This window comes from Pelobates fuscus, chromosome 10, assembly GCF_036172605.1.
Source record: "Pelobates fuscus isolate aPelFus1 chromosome 10, aPelFus1.pri, whole genome shotgun sequence".
Lineage (NCBI taxonomy): Eukaryota > Metazoa > Chordata > Amphibia > Anura > Pelobatidae > Pelobates > Pelobates fuscus.
Window position 1 is genome coordinate 144,330,568 of NC_086326.1, and position 18,190 is coordinate 144,348,757.

General features: G+C 48.4%; 1 protein-coding gene across 4 annotated transcripts in view; it reads left to right on the plus strand.

The window, feature by feature from the left end:
- The window catches only part of LOC134575179 (oocyte zinc finger protein XlCOF7.1-like), a 115,070-nt gene that overhangs the window by 73,698 nt on the left and 23,182 nt on the right, over window positions 1–18,190 (plus strand). For all 4 annotated transcript variants that reach the window (XM_063434407.1, XM_063434408.1, XM_063434409.1 and 1 more), the window contains 2 exons: window positions 2,484–2,585; window positions 2,806–2,913. In XM_063434407.1, coding sequence (XP_063290477.1) covers window positions 2,484–2,585; window positions 2,806–2,913 — 210 coding nt within the window. The remainder of the gene's footprint in view (window positions 1–2,483; window positions 2,586–2,805; window positions 2,914–18,190) is intronic.

The window sequence follows — 18,190 nt, forward strand, 5'->3', positions numbered from 1 at the left end:
TCTCTCCACATGGCTTAAACATTGATTTTGATATGTACAATTATATCTAATTTTTATATATATATATATATATATATATATTAAATATATGTCTGTAATCTTACTTATATGTAAGCTTATTTTATTAGTTTAGAAGGTTGTGGTTATTACTAACGTTCTCTTTTTATCCATTTTTCTTTTTTAAATATATTTTTTGTATGTATGTATACACTTGTGTACATATATACCTTGATATTCTGACCCCCTGAGCTTAAGGACTATCAAAGCCCTCAACTAAATCTCCTCCGTTAAGAATAATGGACCGCAAGTGAAACAGGAAGTGCATATCGTGGAACGCATTTTGGAACGCATGCGATACAGGAAGTGAAAAGCGGTGGAACGCATAGACCCGGAAGTCGTAGGCGGCGAAAGAGATATCTGGTTTTTGTTGATTGGTCTGATGGCAAAGGGGGCGGGTCCTAAATACCTGTTTTTTTCCACGCCAAAAGGCTTCTAAATGTATGTACAATTTGTGATATTGTGAACTGTACCTGAGGAAGATGAGATTACTCATTGCGTTGTGCTGATGTTTATGCTGATTTTGCAAGACCTCAATATAAGGTTTTATTTATTTATTTGTATTAAATGTGATTTTTTTTACTCTTCTAATTTGATGTTTGCTTGCTCCATAATTCTTCTGCTCTGAGGACCAAGCTTCATCCCTGGGAGTAATTTCAAGATCAAGTTTGAGACATTACATCTTAAAGTGACACCACTTGAACCAGTTTTTATACAGGATCTGGCAAATGCTTATGACCCTTAAAGATTGAATGATATTGGGGTATTTATCTCCTTTATTACTATCACATATCCACTGATTGTGTATGTATTTCTCAAAGATCTGTGGGTCTTGTACATGCGCCGCACACTGTTTTTGTGTACCTATCATAGCGTAGTGTGGATATATAGAGTGAATGGCTCTCCGGGTGAGCAGGCTACAGTGTGACTGGTGGTGTGGTGGTGTAAGCCCCTGGGCTACTCCAATGTGTTGTGAGGTGTGTGTGTGGATAGGTAGGAACAAGTAATTAGTACATTGGTTATGGTGTAACATGCCATCAGGTTAAATTCAATTGGATTAGTAGCCTCCTTAGCTCTGATCCAGGAGTGCAGCACATGGAGATATGTTCCAAATATTGCGGGTGCCGCACCATGTGTAATATGGTGACTTCAGCCGATGCCACGGCTCAGTGCTCTGGGACAGTCTCTAGGTGTCGGTATGCTGGTGTGGTTTACCCGCTGATGTCGGGAGCCCGCTTCTGGATAGTGGTGGGGAGTGCTGTGCGATGGGTGATGTCTTAGCTCCCTCAGCAACGCCCGGTCCCAGCGTGGGGTAGAGTGTCTATTCCGGAGGCTCTTTGGCCCTTGCCTAGGGGGTAGGCTGGATCTTGCAGGGTCTCTGTTGCGATGGGATACCGCTTTTAGCTGGGTCTTTCTTTCATGCTGGGTTGCGTCCTCTTATGTGGCCTCTTCTCTTTCTGCGCCATTTTTGGACTCTGGCTGCCGGAGGGAGTGTGCACCCTTGTTGGATGCTTGCCAGCCCCACCGTGGGAATGTGGTTAGTAGGTTTGTTTATCTGGGCTTGCTGCTCCTTAAGTGCCACCTTCTCCCAGAATTTTGCAAATAGCATGTCGAATTTGGCGAGGAGGTCAGGCCTCTCTGTGGGTCGGGCGTGTGTTGCGGCGGCCATTTTGCCGGAGTTCGCGCTCTTCACGCCGTTGATGGGGCTCTATCTTGGGGCTTTAGCAGGCAGGTATTCCGTCAGGCTTTGTGTTTGTGTGGCTGCCCTTCCGATGCAGTGCCGGGGAGAACGGCTGCCTCCCCCCAGTCCCCTCACCTCTAGGCCGCGTTTGACCAGCTCAAGCTCCCAGTCTCCAAGGTGCTTAAGTCAGGTATCAGGCTTGTCACCAGGTCACACATAGCTCAGTTAGTGCTTCCCGGTTTTGGTTTGCTGCTCGGATTTGGCGATTATCGGCAGTTTTATGGCTCGTTAGACAGGAGCACTGCTTGCATGCGACCACTCTGCTCGCTGGCTTGGCCCCGCCCCCTGACATAACATTTTAAACCATGTTTATGGAAATATGGGAGGAAAAAAACGTATTTAAACAGAGATGTTGATCTGGAAGCAACGAAATGAAGTGTATGTATCTTCAGGTGCTGTCCATATCCGCTCTATGAAGGATAAAACACACCTGATATGGACGAATCACAGACAGGTAGTGCTTCCGCATGCTGAGTTATCATAATTCAGCGAAAGACTTGTCTTAATTGTCTGTCCCTCTCTGCAGCATTCCAGACTGTGGCTGAGACAGAGTAGTTTTTATTCACTTAACCGGAAGTTGTTGAGAATTAATAAGGAAATAGTGGTCCTCATTATGAGCTTGTGTTAATCCTATTTACTCCCCCATTTGATCTACTTCAGATTTCATGTAAGACGTGTTTTGTAGATGGAGATTTAGCAATAGACCGCAATGAAAGGCATTATGCATCAGATCCACAGGAGACTTTCTCATACCCCATCACCGCTGGACCTGGATCACCGAAGAATGGTGAGTCTTTTCCTGTGCACTTTAAAGGGAAATAGTTTTTTGCTGTGCTTTGGGTGTGAACCTGCTAACACAGGACTTGTATGATTTTCGACATCCAGAAGGCTGTGCATCCAGTTTTACATTCTGTCTGTCCACTCCTCTATTTTTGTGTACTTTTTTAAGAACTTTAAATTACATATTTGTTTGCATGAAGTCCTTAAAATAATCTTTGTAAATACAGGAGAATCAGCGATGGACAGTATCTTAAAACTGTCGGAATCCACACTGCAAAAATCACAAGAGACTGTAACGTTGCTCCGGACTATTTGGCCTGAATCACCAGAGAACGGTAAGCATTGTTTTGTGTCTCTAGGATGGAAATATTGTGCCAGTATTCTCTCTGATTTACAAAAATGGCTAAAAGGCAAAACTCTCCTTATGTTGAGTTGCCAAGTTTTGGAAATTGAAATGGGTATACCATGTGAATAGAGGCACTTCTTTATTATACATATCTTGGCTTAAACATGAAAAACGATTGGAAGAAGAAAAAACTGTTGAAGCTCTGGATAAAGGGTACTTCCTAGAACAGGGCTTGATAAATCCCAGGCGCCAGGTCGTCATGGCGACTAAAATTTTTGCCCTGGTGCCTGGGATGCGGCCGCCCAGAGGAGCATGGAGGCGGGCTGCTGCCCGCGGGAACATGGAGGTGGGCTGCCGCGCCGCGGGAGCATTGAGCGCGACGCGCAAGGGAGCAGTACTGCAGCTGCTCTCTGCTCCCTCGCGCAGTGTAATGATGCCGGGAGCCGAAATATGACATAATTACGGCATCATTACAGAGCGCGAGGGAGCAGAGAGCAGCTGCAGGCAGAGTACTGCTCCCTCGCACACAGGAAGAGTGCAGCCCCACTGGACCCCAGGAAAGACCCTCTCAGCTCTCCCAAAGGTAGGGAGGCTGAGTGGGTTTCAATTAAAACAAGTGTGTGTGTGTGTGAGCCTGTCAGTGTGTGTGTGTGCGTGAGCCTGTCAGTGTGTGTGCATGCGTGAGCCTGTCAGTGTGTGTGCGTGCGTGAGCCTGTCAGTGTGTGTGCGTGAGCCTGTCAGTGTGTGTGCGTGAGCCTGTCAGTGTGTGTGCGTGAGCCTGTCAGTGTGTGTGCATGCGTGAGCCTGTCAGTGTGTGTGCGTGCGTGAGCCTGTCAGTGTGTGTGCGTGCGTGAGCCTGTCAGTGTGTGTGCGTGCGTGAGCCTGTCAGTGTGTGTGCGTGCGTGAGCCTGTCAGTGTGTGTGCGTGCGTGAGCCTGTCAGTGTGTGTGTGCGTGCGTGAGCCTGTCAGTGTGTGTGTGCGTGAGCCTGTCAGTGTGTGTGTGCGTGAGCCTGTCAGTGTGTGTGTGCGTGAGCCTGTCAGTGTGTGTGTGCGTGAGCCTGTCAGTGTGTGTGTGCGTGAGCCTGTCAGTGTGTGTGTGCGTGAGCCTGTCAGTGTGTGTGTGCGTGAGCCTGTCAGTGTGTGTGTGCGTGAGCCTGTCAGTGTGTGTGTGCGTGAGCCTGTCAGTGTGTGTGTGTGCGTGAGCCTGTCAGTGTGTGTGTGTGTGCGTGAGCCTGTCAGTGTGTGTGTGTGCGTGAGCCTGTCAGTGTGTGTGTGTGCGTGAGCCTGTCAGTGTGTGTGTGTGCGTGAGCCTGTCAGTGTGTGTGTGTGTGTGCGTGAGCCTGTCAGTGTGTGTGTGTGTGTGCGTGAGCCTGTCAGTGTGTGTGTGTGTGTGCGTGAGCCTGTCAGTGTGTGTGTGTGCGTGAGCCTGTCAGTGTGTGTGTGTGCGTGAGCCTGTCAGTGTGTGTGTGTGTGTGTGTGTGAGCCTGTCAGTGTGTGTGTGTGTGCGTGAGCCTGTCAGTGTGTGTGTGTGTGTGTGCGTGAGCCTGTCAGTGTGTGTGTGTGCGTGAGCCTGTCAGTGTGTGTGTGCGTGAGCCTGTCAGTGTGTGTGTGTGTGTGCGTGAGCCTGTCAGTGTGTGTGTGTGCGTGAGCCTGTCAGTGTGTGTGTGTGCGTGAGCCTGTCAGTGTGTGTGTGTGCGTGAGCCTGTCAGTGTGTGTGTGTGTGCGTGAGCCTGTCAGTGTGTGTGTGTGCGTGAGCCTGTCAGTGTGTGTGTGTGCGTGAGCCTGTCAGTGTGTGTGTGTGTGTGTGCGTGAGCCTGTCAGTGTGTGTGTGTGTGCGTGAGCCTGTCAGTGTGTGTGTGTGTGCGTGAGCCTGTCAGTGTGTGTGCGTGAGCCTGTCAGTGTGTGTGTGTGCGTGAGCCTGTCAGTGTGTGTGTGTGCGTGAGCCTGTCAGTGTGTGTGTGTGCGTGAGCCTGTCAGTGTGTGTGTGTGTGCGTGAGCCTGTCAGTGTGTGTGTGTGTGTGCGTGAGCCTGTCAGTGTGTGTGTGTGCGAACCTGTCAGTGTGTGTGTGTGCGAACCTGTCAGTGTGTGTGTGTGTGTGTGAACCTGTCAGTGTGTGTGTGCGTGAGCCTGTCAGTGTGTGTGCGTGAGCCTGTCAGTGTGTGTGTGTGTGAGCCTGTCAGTGTGTGTGTGTGAGCCTGTCAGTGTGTGTGTGTGTGAGCCTGTCAGTGTGTGTGTGTGTGAGCCTGTCAGTGTGTGTGTGCGTGAGCCTGTCAGTGTGTGTGTGCGTGAGCCTGTCAGTGTGTGTGTGCGTGAGCCTGTCAGTGTGTGTGTGCGTGAGCCTGTCAGTGTGTGTGTGCGTGAGCCTGTCAGTGTGTGTGTGCGTGAGCCTGTCAGTGTGTGTGTGCGTGAGCCTGTCAGTGTGTGTGTGCGTGAGCCTGTCAGTGTGTGTGTGCGTGAGCCTGTCAGTGTGTGTGTGCGTGAGCCTGTCAGTGTGTGTGCGTGAGCCTGTCAGTGTGTGTGCGTGAGCCTGTCAGTGTGTGTGTGCGTGAGCCTGTCAGTGTGTGTGTGTAGCCTGTCAGTGTGTGTGTGTGTGTGTGCGTGAGTCTCAGTATGTGTGCGTGAGTCTCGGTATGTGTGTGTGCGTGAGCCTGTCAGTGTGTGTGTGCGTGAGCCTGTCAGTGTGTGTGTGCGTGAGTCTGTCAGTTTGTGTGTGTGTGTGTGAGCCTGTCAGTTTGTGTGTGTGTGTGTGAGCCTGTCAGTGTGTGTGTGTGCGTGAGCCTGTCAGTGTGTGTGTGTGCGTGAGCCTGTCAGTGTGTGTGTGCGTGAGCCTGTCAGTGTGTGTGTGCGTGAGCCTGTCAGTGTGTGTGTGCGTGAGCCTGTCAGTGTGTGTGTGCGTGAGCCTGTCAGTGTGTGTGTGCGTGAGCCTGTCAGTGTGTGTGTGTGCATGAGCCTGTCAGTGTGTGTGTGTGCATGAGCCTGTCAGTGTGTGTGTGTGTGTGAGCCTGTCAGTGTGTGTGTGTGTGTGTGTGAGAGCCTGTCAGTTTGTATGTGTGTGAGCCTGTCAGTGTGTGTGAGCCTGTCAGTGTGTGTGTGTGAGCCTGTCAGTGTGTGTGTGTGAGCCTGTCAGTGTGTGTGTGTGTGAGCCTGTCAGTGTGTGTGTGTGTGAGCCTGTCAGTGTGTGTGTGTGAGCCTCAGTGTGTGTGTGTGAGCCTGTCAGTGTGTGTGTGTGTGAGCCTGTCAGTGTGTGTGTGTGTGTGTGTGTGTGTGTGAGCCTGTCAGTGTGTGTGTGTGTGTGTGTGTGAGTCTGTCAGTGTGTGTGTGTGTGTGTGTGAGTCTGTCTGTGTGTGTGTGTGTGTGAGCCTGTCAGTGTGTGTGTGTGTGTGTGTGTGTGAGTCTGTCAGTGTGTGTGTGTGTGTGTGTGAGTCTGTCAGTGTGTGTGTGTGTGTGCGTGAGTCTGTCAGTGTGTGTGTGTGCGTGAGTCTGTCAGTGTGTGTGTGTGCGTGAGTCTCAGTTTGTGTGTGTGCGTGAGTCTCAGTTTGTGTGTGTGCGTGAGTCTCAGTTTGTGTGTGCGTGAGCCTGTCAGTGTGTGTGCGTGAGCCTGTCAGTGTGTGTGCGAGAGCCTGTCAGTGTGTGTGTGTGTGTGTGTGAGAGCCTGTCAGTTTGTGTGTGAGAGCCTGTCAGTTTGTGTGTGTGAGAGCCTGTCAGTTTGTGTGTGTGAGAGCCTGTCAGTTTGTGTGTGTGAGAGCCTGTCAGTGTGTGTGTGAGCCTGTCAGTGTGTGTGTGTGTGTGTGTGTGAGCCTGTCAGTGTGTGTGTGTGTGTGTGTGAGCCTGTCAGTGTGTGTGTGTGTGAGCCTGTCAGTGTGTGTGTGTGTGTGAGCCTGTCAGTGTGTGTGTGTGTGTGTGAGCCTGTCAGTGTGTGTGTGTGAGCCTGTCAGTGTGTGTGTGTGTGTGAGCCTGTCAGTGTGTGTGTGTGAGCCTGTCAGTGTGTGTGTGTGAGCCTGTCAGTGTGTGTGTGTGTGTGTGTGTGTGTGTGAGAGCCTGTCAGTGTCTGTATGTGTGTGTGAGCCTGTCAGTGTGTGTGTGTGTGAGCCTGTCAGTGTGTGTGTGAGCCTGTCAGTGTGTGTGTGAGCCTGTCAGTGTGTGTGTGTGTGTGTGAGCCTGTCAGTGTGTGTGTGTGTGAGCCTGTCAGTGTGTGTGTGAGCCTGTCAGTGTGTGTGTGTGTGTGAGCCTGTCAGTGTGTGTGTGTGAGCCTGTCAGTGTGTGTGTGTGTGTGTGTGTGTGAGAGCCTGTCAGTGTGTGTGTGCGTGTGTGCGTGAGCCTGTCAGTGTGTGTGTGTGTGCGCGTGAGCCTGTCAGTGTGTGTGTGTGCGTGAGCATGTCAGTGTGTGTGTGCGCGTGAGCCTGTCAGTGTGTGTGTGCGCGCTTGAGCCTGTCAGTGTGTGTGTGCGCGCTTGAGCCTGTCAGTGTGTGTGCGCGCGTGAGCCTGTCAGTGTGTGTGTGCGCGTGAGCCTGTCAGTGTGCGCGTGAGCCTGTCAGTGTGTGTGTGAACCTGTCAGTGTGTGTGTGAACCTGTCAGTGTGTGTGTGAGCCTGTCAGTGTGTGTGTGAGCCTGTCAGTGTATGTGTGTGTGTGTGTGCGTGAGCCTGTCAGTGTGTGTACGTGAGCCTGTCAGTGTGTGTACGTGAGCCTGTCGGTGTGTGTGCGTGAGCCTGTCGGTGTGTGTGCGTGAGCCTGTCAGTGTGTGTGTGTGTGCGCGTGAGCCTGTCAGTGTGTGTGTGAACCTGTCAGTGTGTGTGTGAACCTGTCAGTGTGTGTGTGAACCTGTCAGTGTGTGTGTGAGCCTGTCAGTGTGTGTGTGAGCCTGTCAGTGTGTGTGCGTGAGCCTGTCAGTGTGTGTGTGTGTGCGCGTGAGCCTGTCAGTGTGTGTGTGAACCTGTCAGTGTGTGTGTGAACCTGTCAGTGTGTGTGTGAACCTGTCAGTGTGTGTGTGAACCTGTCAGTGTGTGTGTGAGCCTGTCAGTGTGTGTGTGAGCCTGTCAGTGTATGTGTGTGTGTGTGAGCCTGTCAGTGTATGTGTGTGTGTGTGTGCGTGAGCCTGTCAGTGTGTGTGCGTGAGCCTGTCAGTGTGTGTGCGTGAGCCTGTCAGTGTGTGTGCGTGAGCCTGTCAGTGTGTGTGCGTGAGCCTGTCAGTGTGTGTGCGTGAGCCTGTCAGTGTGTGTGCGTGAGCCTGTCAGTGTGTGTGCGTGAGCCTGTCAGTGTGTGTGCGTGAGCCTGTCAGTGTGTGTGCGTGAGCCTGTCAGTGTGTGTGTGTGTGCGTGAGCCTGTCAGTGTGTGTGTGTGTGCGTGAGCCTGTCAGTGTATGTGTGTGTGTGTGAGCCTGTCAGTGTGTGTGTGTGTGTGTGTGCGAGCCTGTCAGTGTGTGTGTGTGTGTGCGCGTGAGCCTGTCAGTGTGTGTGTGTGTGCGCGTGAGCCTGTCAGTGTGTGTGTGTGTGCGCGTGAGCCTGTCAGTGTGTGTGTGCGCGTGAGCCTGTCAGTGTGTGTGTGTGCGCGTGAGCCTGTCAGTGTGTGTGTGCGCGTGAGCCTGTCAGTGTGTGTGTGCGCGTGAGCCTGTCAGTGTGTGTGTGCGCGTGAGCCTGTCAGTGTGTGTGTGCGCGTGAGCCTGTCAGTGTGTGTGTGCGCGTGAGCCTGTCAGTGTGTGTGTGCGCGTGAGCCTGTCAGTGTGTGTGTGCGCGTGAGCCTGTCAGTGTGTGTGTGCGCGTGAGCCTGTCAGTGTGTGTGTGCGCGTGAGCCTGTCAGTGTGTGTGTGTGTGCGCGTGAGCCTGTCAGTGTGTGTGTGTGCGCGTGAGCCTGTCGGTGTGTGTGCGCGTGAGCCTGTCAGTGTGTGTGTGTGTGTGTGTGTGTGCGTGAGTCTGTCAGTGTGTGTGTGTGCGCCTGAGCCTGTCAGTGTGTGTGTGTGCGCGTGAGCCTGTCAGTGTGTGTGTGTGCGCGTGAGCCTGTCAGTGTGTGTGTGTGCGCGTGAGCCTGTCAGTGTGTGTGTGTGCGCGTGAGCCTGTCAGTGTGTGTGTGTGCGCTTGAGCCTGTCAGTGTGTGTGCGCGTGAGCCTGTCAGTGTGTGTGCGCGTGAGCCTGTCAGTGTGCGCGTGAGCCTGTCAGTGTGCGCGTGAGCCTGTCAGTGTGCGCGTGTGTGTGTGTGTGAACGCCTGTTTTCAGCGTAAGAGTGTGTGTGCCTGTCGAGACTGTGTGTGTGCGTGTGTGTGCCTGGCAAGAGTTTTTGCGTGCAAGCCTGTTCTCAGTGTGAGTGTGTATGTGAGCCTGTCAGTGTGTTGTGCGTGCGTTTAGGTACCTGCCCCCTGTGATCGTTTTTACTCACCTTTTTCTCGCACCGTGCCAGTTTCCCCATGGCTGAGATTATCAATCTTTATGATCTCAGCTAAGCCAATGCTTTCCTTTAGGAAAGCATTGGGAGGATTTTGTGCATGCACAACAAATGTATTAATCTGCATCTCCTCATAGAGATGCATTAAATTAATGAATCTCTACGAGGAACATTCAGCACCTCTATGCAGAGCTTGGAGATACTGAACCTGGGTGCTGCACGTGGTGCAGCAGTTACCCAGGACTCTCTAGTGACCGTCTGAGTGACTGTTACTAGAGGTGTTACTCTGCAGCAATGTAAATTCTGCCTTTTCACAGAAAAGGCAGTGTTTACACTAAAATGCCTGCAGGGACAGGCTATAGACACCAGAACAACGACATCAAGCTGTAGTGGTTCTGGTGATTATAGTGTCCCTTTAAGCATTGCATTTTCTCGTTGAAAATGACTGACTCCTAACTTGTTTAGCTGGCTCCTAGATTCCAAACAAATTTGTCAAGCCCTGTCCTAGAAGGTAAGGTATATGGTTTCTCTTATTAACCAATTCATTTCTGAGATTTTCTATTAAAGGGACACCATAGGCACCAAAATAACTTTAACTTAACCCCTTAGTGACCAGACCATTTTTCAATTTTCTTACCGTTAAGGACCAAGGTGTTTTTTTTACATTTCTGCGGTCAGGTTTGTGTTTAGCTGTAATTTCCTTCTTACTCATTCACTCTACCACACATATTATATACAGTTTTTTTTCTTGACATTAAGTGGCCTTTCTAAAGATACCAATTTTTTCATCAAATCCTATAATTTACTACAAAACAAAATTATAAAATATGATGAAAAAAAAACAAAAAAAAAACACTTTTTGGAACTTTGACCCTCAAAATCTATTATGCATCTACAACCGCCAAAAAACACTTGTGCTAAATGGTTTCCAAATTTTGTCCTGAGTTTAGAAATACCCAATGTTAGCATGTTCTTAGCTTTTTTTTGGGGGGGGGGGGGGGAAGTTATAGGGCTATGAGCACAAGTAGCACCTTTGCTATTTCCAAACCAATTATTTATTTTTATTTTTTTTAAATTACCCTTCACATGTATACATTTTTTCAAAAGAAGACAACCTAAGGTATTAAACTTGGGTTATTTTGACCCTTTTCATGCAACCATTTTTTTAAAAAAAATTTTTTACACCCATAGCAATTTAAGAATACATGTACTGAGAACTTTAAGGGTTACTGCCAAAGAACACCCCAATATGTGTTCAACTTCATCTCCCGAGTACAGGGATACCACCCATGTATAGGTGTGTTGGGTTCTCTGGGGGCTAAAAGACCTTATTTGGAGGGTGCGCATTCCAGTTTTCCGACTTGGAATTTTCACAGCTGGTCATCATGCACCCATGTCCTATTTGAGATGTTTTTTTGGCCGGCCAATGTAATTTACCTCCATCAAACCATATATTTTTGAAAAGTAGACACCCTAGGGTATTTCAAATGGTGGCATTTTTTTTTTAAATTCTTTATTTTTCAGTGCACAGTGTAATACAGTGATAAACATTAGGTATAAAACATGCTGTTTGAGTTTAGATGGTTAGCATTTGGTTCGTGCACTTATTTTTTAATTTTACAAGTTTGTGTAAGTCTAGGTAGCTTGTGTGATGCGGGCGTACGGAGTTCCTACGCTAACCTAAGGGTGATTTCTCAGCATGTTTAGAGTGCCGGTGGAGGGGTGTTAAGCTGGATATTTGGCATGTGTGCCTGTGTACGTTTGCAAGGTGAGGCAGCGATAAGCGCATGTAGCAGTGTGGGCTTTGGTAGAATATGGCTGTTGTGTTGGCTGAGAGGGTGCGTATGATGTGCCGTGGCTGGGTCTATGCGCTGTGTATGTTCACTCCTAACCAAGGGAGTGGCGGGGGTCGGCGTGTGCGCAGGATTCTGGGGTCGCCCATGGGGTTATGTGTGGTGGGAGTGGTCGTTCCCTGTTGCGGGGAGGGTTAGTGTCATGGTGGTGTCCCTGACCCTGGGCTGTGCGCCATGTTGCTAGCTAGCTCTTCCTTATTGAGCAATCTTGGTGGATGAAATAAAGTAAAGGGGAGAGAAGCACTGAAGTGGAAGTTAACACATAATAACTGAACCTATTGTTCTGAGCCTTGAGTCCTGATCAAGTGGTGTCATGGGAGAACTTGGGACTGTTGTGTTGGGTAAGTAAGTCCCTGTCCGGTTCTCCAGAGCCCTATGTCGGGTCGCTTCTTGTGCTTGTTCCTGGTTCCGTCTCGTGTGTGCTCTCGGACCTCGGGACGAATGATGCTATGCGTTCTGGGTTCCAAGTGGTCGCGGCAGTGGGGGTTCTCTGGGGTTCACTGGCCGCCAAGGGTGCCAGGTCCAACGCTGTCAGGAATGGTGCAGCTTCTTCAATCGAGGTGAGTGTGTGCAGGCTTCCGTTTCGGGTCACCGTCAGGGAACCGTTTGCTCCCCACCTGTAGCTTAGGTTTGCTGTTCGGAGCTGGGTTGTCACTGGTTGGAAAGTTTTTCGCCACAGGAGGGTTGCTTTTGTTAAGTCCTGATAGAATGTCAGGGCGGCCTCTTCGAAGTTTATCGGAGTTTTGCCTTTGACTGCTGCCATTATCTGTATTTTGTCTTGTGTAGTGAGGCATCTGAGGATGACGTCTTTTGGCATTTTGGTGGCTGCATTTGCTGACCCAGGTAGGCGGTATATCCCCTCAATTGACAGCTTTTTTGCCACTGCATGTGGCAGGATAGAGGCTAGTAGGCGCCTGACATAATGTGGTAGTTCGTCCGCGGAGATTGCCATTGGGACACCCCTTATTTTTATATTGGTGCGGCGCTGGCGGTCCTCCATAGCCGTCAACTGTGCAGACATTGCTCGTTGTTGTGACCAAACTTGTTGGACCGAGTTTTGGAGCTCTGACACGTGCGATTGTATGTCCGAGATGTCTCTCTCGGAGGCCTGTACTCGGTCTGCAATGGCTTTCATATCCTGTTTGATAGGGGCGAGTTCCGTTGCCAGGATCTTGTGGAAGTCAGCCAGTAAGACCTTCAGGTCGTGTCTGGTCGTCGGTGTGGAGTCGGTGTGGGCCGCAGGTGTTGTCGGCTGTGCGGCCAGCGGGCGTTCGGGCCCCATCTGCTCAGTTGGGTAAGTGCGGGAGTCGGGCTGCGGGGTTGCCGCGAGCGCGGGTTTGGGCTGCGCGGGCCTCTGTAACATTGTCCCGATGTCTCTGCTGTCAGTCGCCGCTTTCTGCGAGCGACGGCCCATTGCTGGCATTTGGGCCTGGGTGGCCGGTGAGGTCTGGGGATAGTCGTCCCTTACTTGTTGGGAGAGGAGCGCCTCCAGGCTCGGGAGCGTCAACGCGGGGTAGGCCCCGATTTTCCGCCTCCGTCTAGGCTGGTGCGATGGAAGAAAGAAAGGCATCTATCGCCTCAGAAGGCGTTATGGAGTGTGCCTGTTGGCTTTTGAGAGCTGGATGGGCTTTACTTTTCGGGATATTCTCGTTTTAGTAAGGTTGCTCGGAGGAGCCTGCAAGCATGGCGTCTGTTCAGGCTGGTGGTCAAGCTCCGCCCCCCCAAATGGTGGCATTTTAACACATTCCATGCACTAATTCTACCACCAGTCTTTGTCAGCCTTTTGGGTAGTCATTTTTTGGTGTTATTTTCACACACATTGTACTTTAGGATTAGTTTCTCAGTGTCATGATCTTGTGCAGGTCAGGTAGGAGACTTATGCCAGGGTTGACTTCAGGTACTTTATTAGTGATTTTAGACGTATTATGAAACTTGAGGCAAAACAGAACTTAGGTAATATGCCAGAAAACAGGATACTTGCAAATAATAAAGAATATCTATAGTTTCAAGGTAGGGTTGTAACAGAGGCGGGCTGGTGACAGAGGCGGGCTGGTTTGAAGTATACTTAAGGGTGGAGCAGGTTATTGATAGGAGCAGGTTTGAAGGTAAGTCTGAAGCAGGTTCACAGGAGCCAGGATATGAAGTGTTTCAATAAGAACATTAAATTCAATGTAAAGGCCATGAGGTTAGTTGGGTGTAGCCTTTTGTAGCTGAAGTAATTGGTCCTAGGCAGCTGAGGACTGAAGTGGCTAGGGAGGCCACTAGTGGTGGAGAGCTGTAACTTCTTTTAAAGGAACATAAATAAATGAAGATAAATCAGTTGTCAGGATACGATCGTGACACTCTGCTCCTGTTATGTATTACTGCCAAAGAACACCCCGATATGTGTTAAGCAACATCACCCTAGTACAAAAGTGCCCCCAATGTACAGGTTTTTATGGGTTTTTGCAAACTTACAGGGGTCAAATGTATGGCTTTTCCATGTTTGCCAGATTGGTTTGCTTGGCTTATGTTGCCTTTGAGACCACATGACAGCCCTGGAATGAAAATTAACCCCAGCATGGCATACCATTTGAAAAAAGTAGACAATCCAGGGTATTCAAAATGGGGTATGTCCAGTCTTTTGTAGCAGCCACTTAGCCACAAACGCTTGCCAAAGTTAGCGTTCATATTTGGTTTTTGCATTTTTTTTTTTTACACAAAAACTGCACTTTAATGGTGGTTTCATCTTCGTGACAAGTTTTACTTTTTAAAACACTCATATTTGTGTTCAGCGATGTCTCCAGAGTAAAAAAATAGCCCCCATGTAAAGGTTTTATGGTGTTTTGGAAATTTACAGGGTTAAATATAGGGCTTGCCAATAGAGATGTCCTGAACAGTTCGCCGGGAACTGTTCGCCGGCGAACATAGCTTGTTCGCGGTCGCCGCGTCAGGCGAACATATGCGATGTTCGGTCCGCCCCCTATTCGTCATGGAGGTGGGAGGGTCTGGGAGGGAGGGTCTGCTGCTGATTGGCTGGAATGTGTCTGCTGACTGTGAGGTACAGGGTCAAAGTTTACTCAATGATGACGAATAGGGGGGGCGGACCAAACATCGCATATTTTCGCCCGCCACGGTGACCGCGAACAAGCTGTCCGCCGGCAAACTGTTCGGGACATCTCTACTTGCCAATTAAATTCTCTGGACTGTCTGCCTGGGTTGTCAGGCAGGTCCTTCAAAATTATAATTAATAAAATCAAATGATGTAGTTAATAGTTAAATATATATGTAGTTTCAGCCCCCACATGGAGCTTTCATCAGAAATATATATAAAGTGTGTGTGTGTGTATATATATATATATGTATATATATATATATATATACATATATATATATATACACACACACACACACACACTTTATTTCCTATATCTGTATAATATATATATGATTTCATTACAAGTGTATTTTGAGATATATGTGTATATATCTCAAAGTACTTATAATGAAATCATATATATGCATTATATAATATATATATTATAAAGTACTTTAATTATCTTATAATATATTCTACATATATAATATATGTAGAATATATTTTATTATTATTATTTTTTTTTTACTTTTTAGCAGCTCCATAGACTCCTATTGCGGCCATGTGATCATGGTGATCACATGGCCCTAGAGGGCCGGAGTGGCTGGAGCTGCTGCAGGGGGACTGCTGGGGTCTCCGACAGTCTTCCCCCCTCCCCCCAACCATGATTGCCGCGTATCACCGGTACAGGCAAGTCCAGGACTCCTATTTGCAGCGGACATACTAGGTCGTTAAGGGGTTACATTTATTTAGAATGTCATTCTAAATTTTTTTATTTTTTTTTTGTGAATATAATTTTTATTGTTTTATCAACGGTAATTTTCATATTTTCAAGAAATTCAGAAAATACAGTGCGGGGCTCGCAGGTCCCTGATATAAATAAGAGGAGATAGAACAATAGTCATAGAAAATCACGGTATTATGTGGGCACACATGCCCCAAGCATCTGAGGACTCGCAGGTCCCTTATTGAATCACATTTCCAGTATAGCAATGGTAGTTTATTACTGGGATTTCGGCATTCTCTCCCCGCCCTTTTCTTTTTGTGGGTTTGCTGTTTATTTTCTTTTTTTTTGTGAATATAATTTTTTTTTTCTTCAGTGCAATAAACAGTGAGACTTGCACGTCTCCAGGTGCATATAACGTGTATCAGTTTAAGGATTTGTATCAATAGCACATTCATTTGGGCTCGCAGGCCTGCATTTTCGTCGGACTCGCAGGTCCCTTATGTCTTTCCTGTTTAAAGATATGTGCGTGTTGTTACATTTGTTGTGAAGGTGTGTGTCAGGGAAGGTCCCGTAACAGCCGAGGCCCAGAGACCCACTGGTCTGCCTCTTGGTGGGGCAGTTAGTCCACGTCAGTCTTATACCCTTTAATTTTTCAGGTTACCCAGTTCTCAGCGTCTCGGGGACTCGTGAGATCCGGTGGATGTCTTATGAGTATGTCTTGTGATTACTTCTTCTTATCCCTTCTGTTCCGTTGTCAGTGTGTCTGTCTTGTCGTTACCCCCCTTAGTTAGTCCCTGTTTGGGTTGTGCGTGTGCAGTGTCTATGTGCCTAGGCTTCCTGTGTCTGTTTTGGTTTAAGGTGGTGATCTCAGCACTGGCAAGGTGGGGTTGCGGGGAGTATCACAACGTTAGAGAGCTGTTATCCCCCTGCCTCTCTAATTTTGAGATGTCTTTATTCTAGATTTAGGGTGAGGTCAGCAACATGTTAGTGAAATCTGGTTTGGTTGTCTGCAAAATCCAGTGCGTCCAGGTGTTAAGGTACTTTTGGAATGTGTCGATTGCAGTGTTATGGAGTTCCTCTAGGGATCTCAGTTCCTCCATTTGTGTGAACCAGGCTTTAAGGGGAGGGGTAACCTGTTGCTTCCAGAACTGTGGTATAATTGTTTTGGCTGTATTCAGTATGTGAATTGTGAGCAATTTCTTATACGCTGTTCTGGGGGTTTTGGTGTGGTGTAGCAGCATGGCTGCTGGGCTGAATGGCGGTGGGTCGTCTGTGAACTGCCCTAGTATGTTGTGTATTTCCTTCCAGTACGGGGCTATCTTTTTGCACTCCCACCAGATGTGTAGGAGCGTCCCTTCTCCTCCCCGCATCGCCAACACTGAGGGGAGTTTGAAGGCATTCGTGCATGTAGTAACGCGGGAGTGTAGTACTAGTGTGTCAATAATTTATAGGCCATTTCTTGCGTCTTGCTAAAGCTGGAACAGTGGTGTGTGAGCATATTTTCTCCCAGTCTCCTTTATCTAGTGTGTGGCCCAGTGCCGCCTCCCATTTCCCCATGGATCGTGGTTGTTCTATTGGTGTGAGTGTTAGTAGTAGGGTGTATAAGATGGAAACTCCATGTGCCAGTTGGTTAGGGTCTAGGCAAAGGTTCTCAAAAGTGGTGGTTGCCCGTGTTAATATCGGTCCCTGTGGGAGTGAGGTGATGTAACTCCGAATTTGTTTGTATTTTAGGAGGGTGTGTTCCGTGTCTCCCCGTAAAACCTTGAGTGTTTTAATGCCTTCTGTCGTGTGTACGTGTTTAAGTCTGGGTAATGGGTCCTGGATTAGGTCTTTAAACGCTCTCGGGTCTAGTCCCGGTGGAAAGTCAGGGTTGTGCGTGAGTGGTAATAGGGGGGTTGGGTATGAGGTTAGGCCGTGTCTCCCTTTTGTGCGGTTCCACTCCCGCAGGGTCGCTCTCGTGTAGGGGGATTGTTTCGTGTCCCCTGTTGGGGCCTCGGTTATTCTAAATGTATTTTGATTTAAATATATATGTATAATATCAAAATACAGTTAGAACAAATTTAAACCGCTTTATACTTTTTTTTTTTTTTATATGTAGAAAGGCCATTAGGCCTGCATTTGTGGGAGGAGTAAGTCCCCTACTTAAACACCCAGCCCCTACTCACCTCTGACGTTCGAGTTCAAGTGTTCCTTGTTCTACCTCCGGTTCGCGAGTCTTCACGTTTGCGTCATTTCCGGTCCGGGCGTCTCCTGTATCAGCTGCACGGCTGAATCCTCCGTGCTACCGGCAGTCCTGCTCAGTGCTACCGGCGGTCCGGCAGAATCCCCTGTGTTCTGCTTCCTAATCGTGAGTCCTCTCATTCCGGTCCCCTCCACATCGCTCGGTGGTTCAGCGGGGGCCCGGAACACTAATGACAGTAAAAATCTTACCGGGGACCACCCACGCTCCCCTCACGCCACGGTCTCTTTCAAAACACCCGTCTGGGGGGTTCTACACCCCCCTCACCCCCTCACGGTCTTAAAATCCGTAAAAAACGTTATTTAATGCCAGGGGTATCTATGTAATTTCAAACTCATACTGTTATAAGAGGCTATGCTTTTACTGTGTGGGGGAAAGAAAGTCTTGCCAGTTTTCCATATTATGCATTACATATGTATTACACAAACGTTCATTCATACTTTTCAATATATTTTGTGTAGCAGTTCACAGATCTAGTTTATTAGACTGACATCGCCACCTAGTGGTTTTTTATGGTACTTACGGTTTTATTCTGTATAACATACAGCTTCCCTGCAATTAATTACTATTTACACAATATTTTACCATGCCTTAAACGTGCAAATTAATCTCTGCCCTGTTAAAAATACATCTCTTTGATCTCCACAGATCGCACTTTGCCACATAGTACGGCTAAATTGCAATAAAAAAACTGTGGTTCTTATCCTTAAATCCAGATTCCCATTCTACACTAGTACCAACCGTTCGCTCATTCTATATTTCAAACCGTGCTTCTTGTCCTTTAATCCAGGTATAGTATTTATTTTACTTTTTTTCTCTGTTTGAGGTAACTCAGGCAGCCAACAAGTTACACTTGTCAACTCACTGTGCGCTCATGCATTACGCCCACTCAGATTTACATCTGTCTCAAACCCTTAGGTTCTACTACGATAGCATCAACAACTTGCCCCGTCTAAATTCGGAGGAATCCTCGATAGTTGTACCTTATCCAGGTAT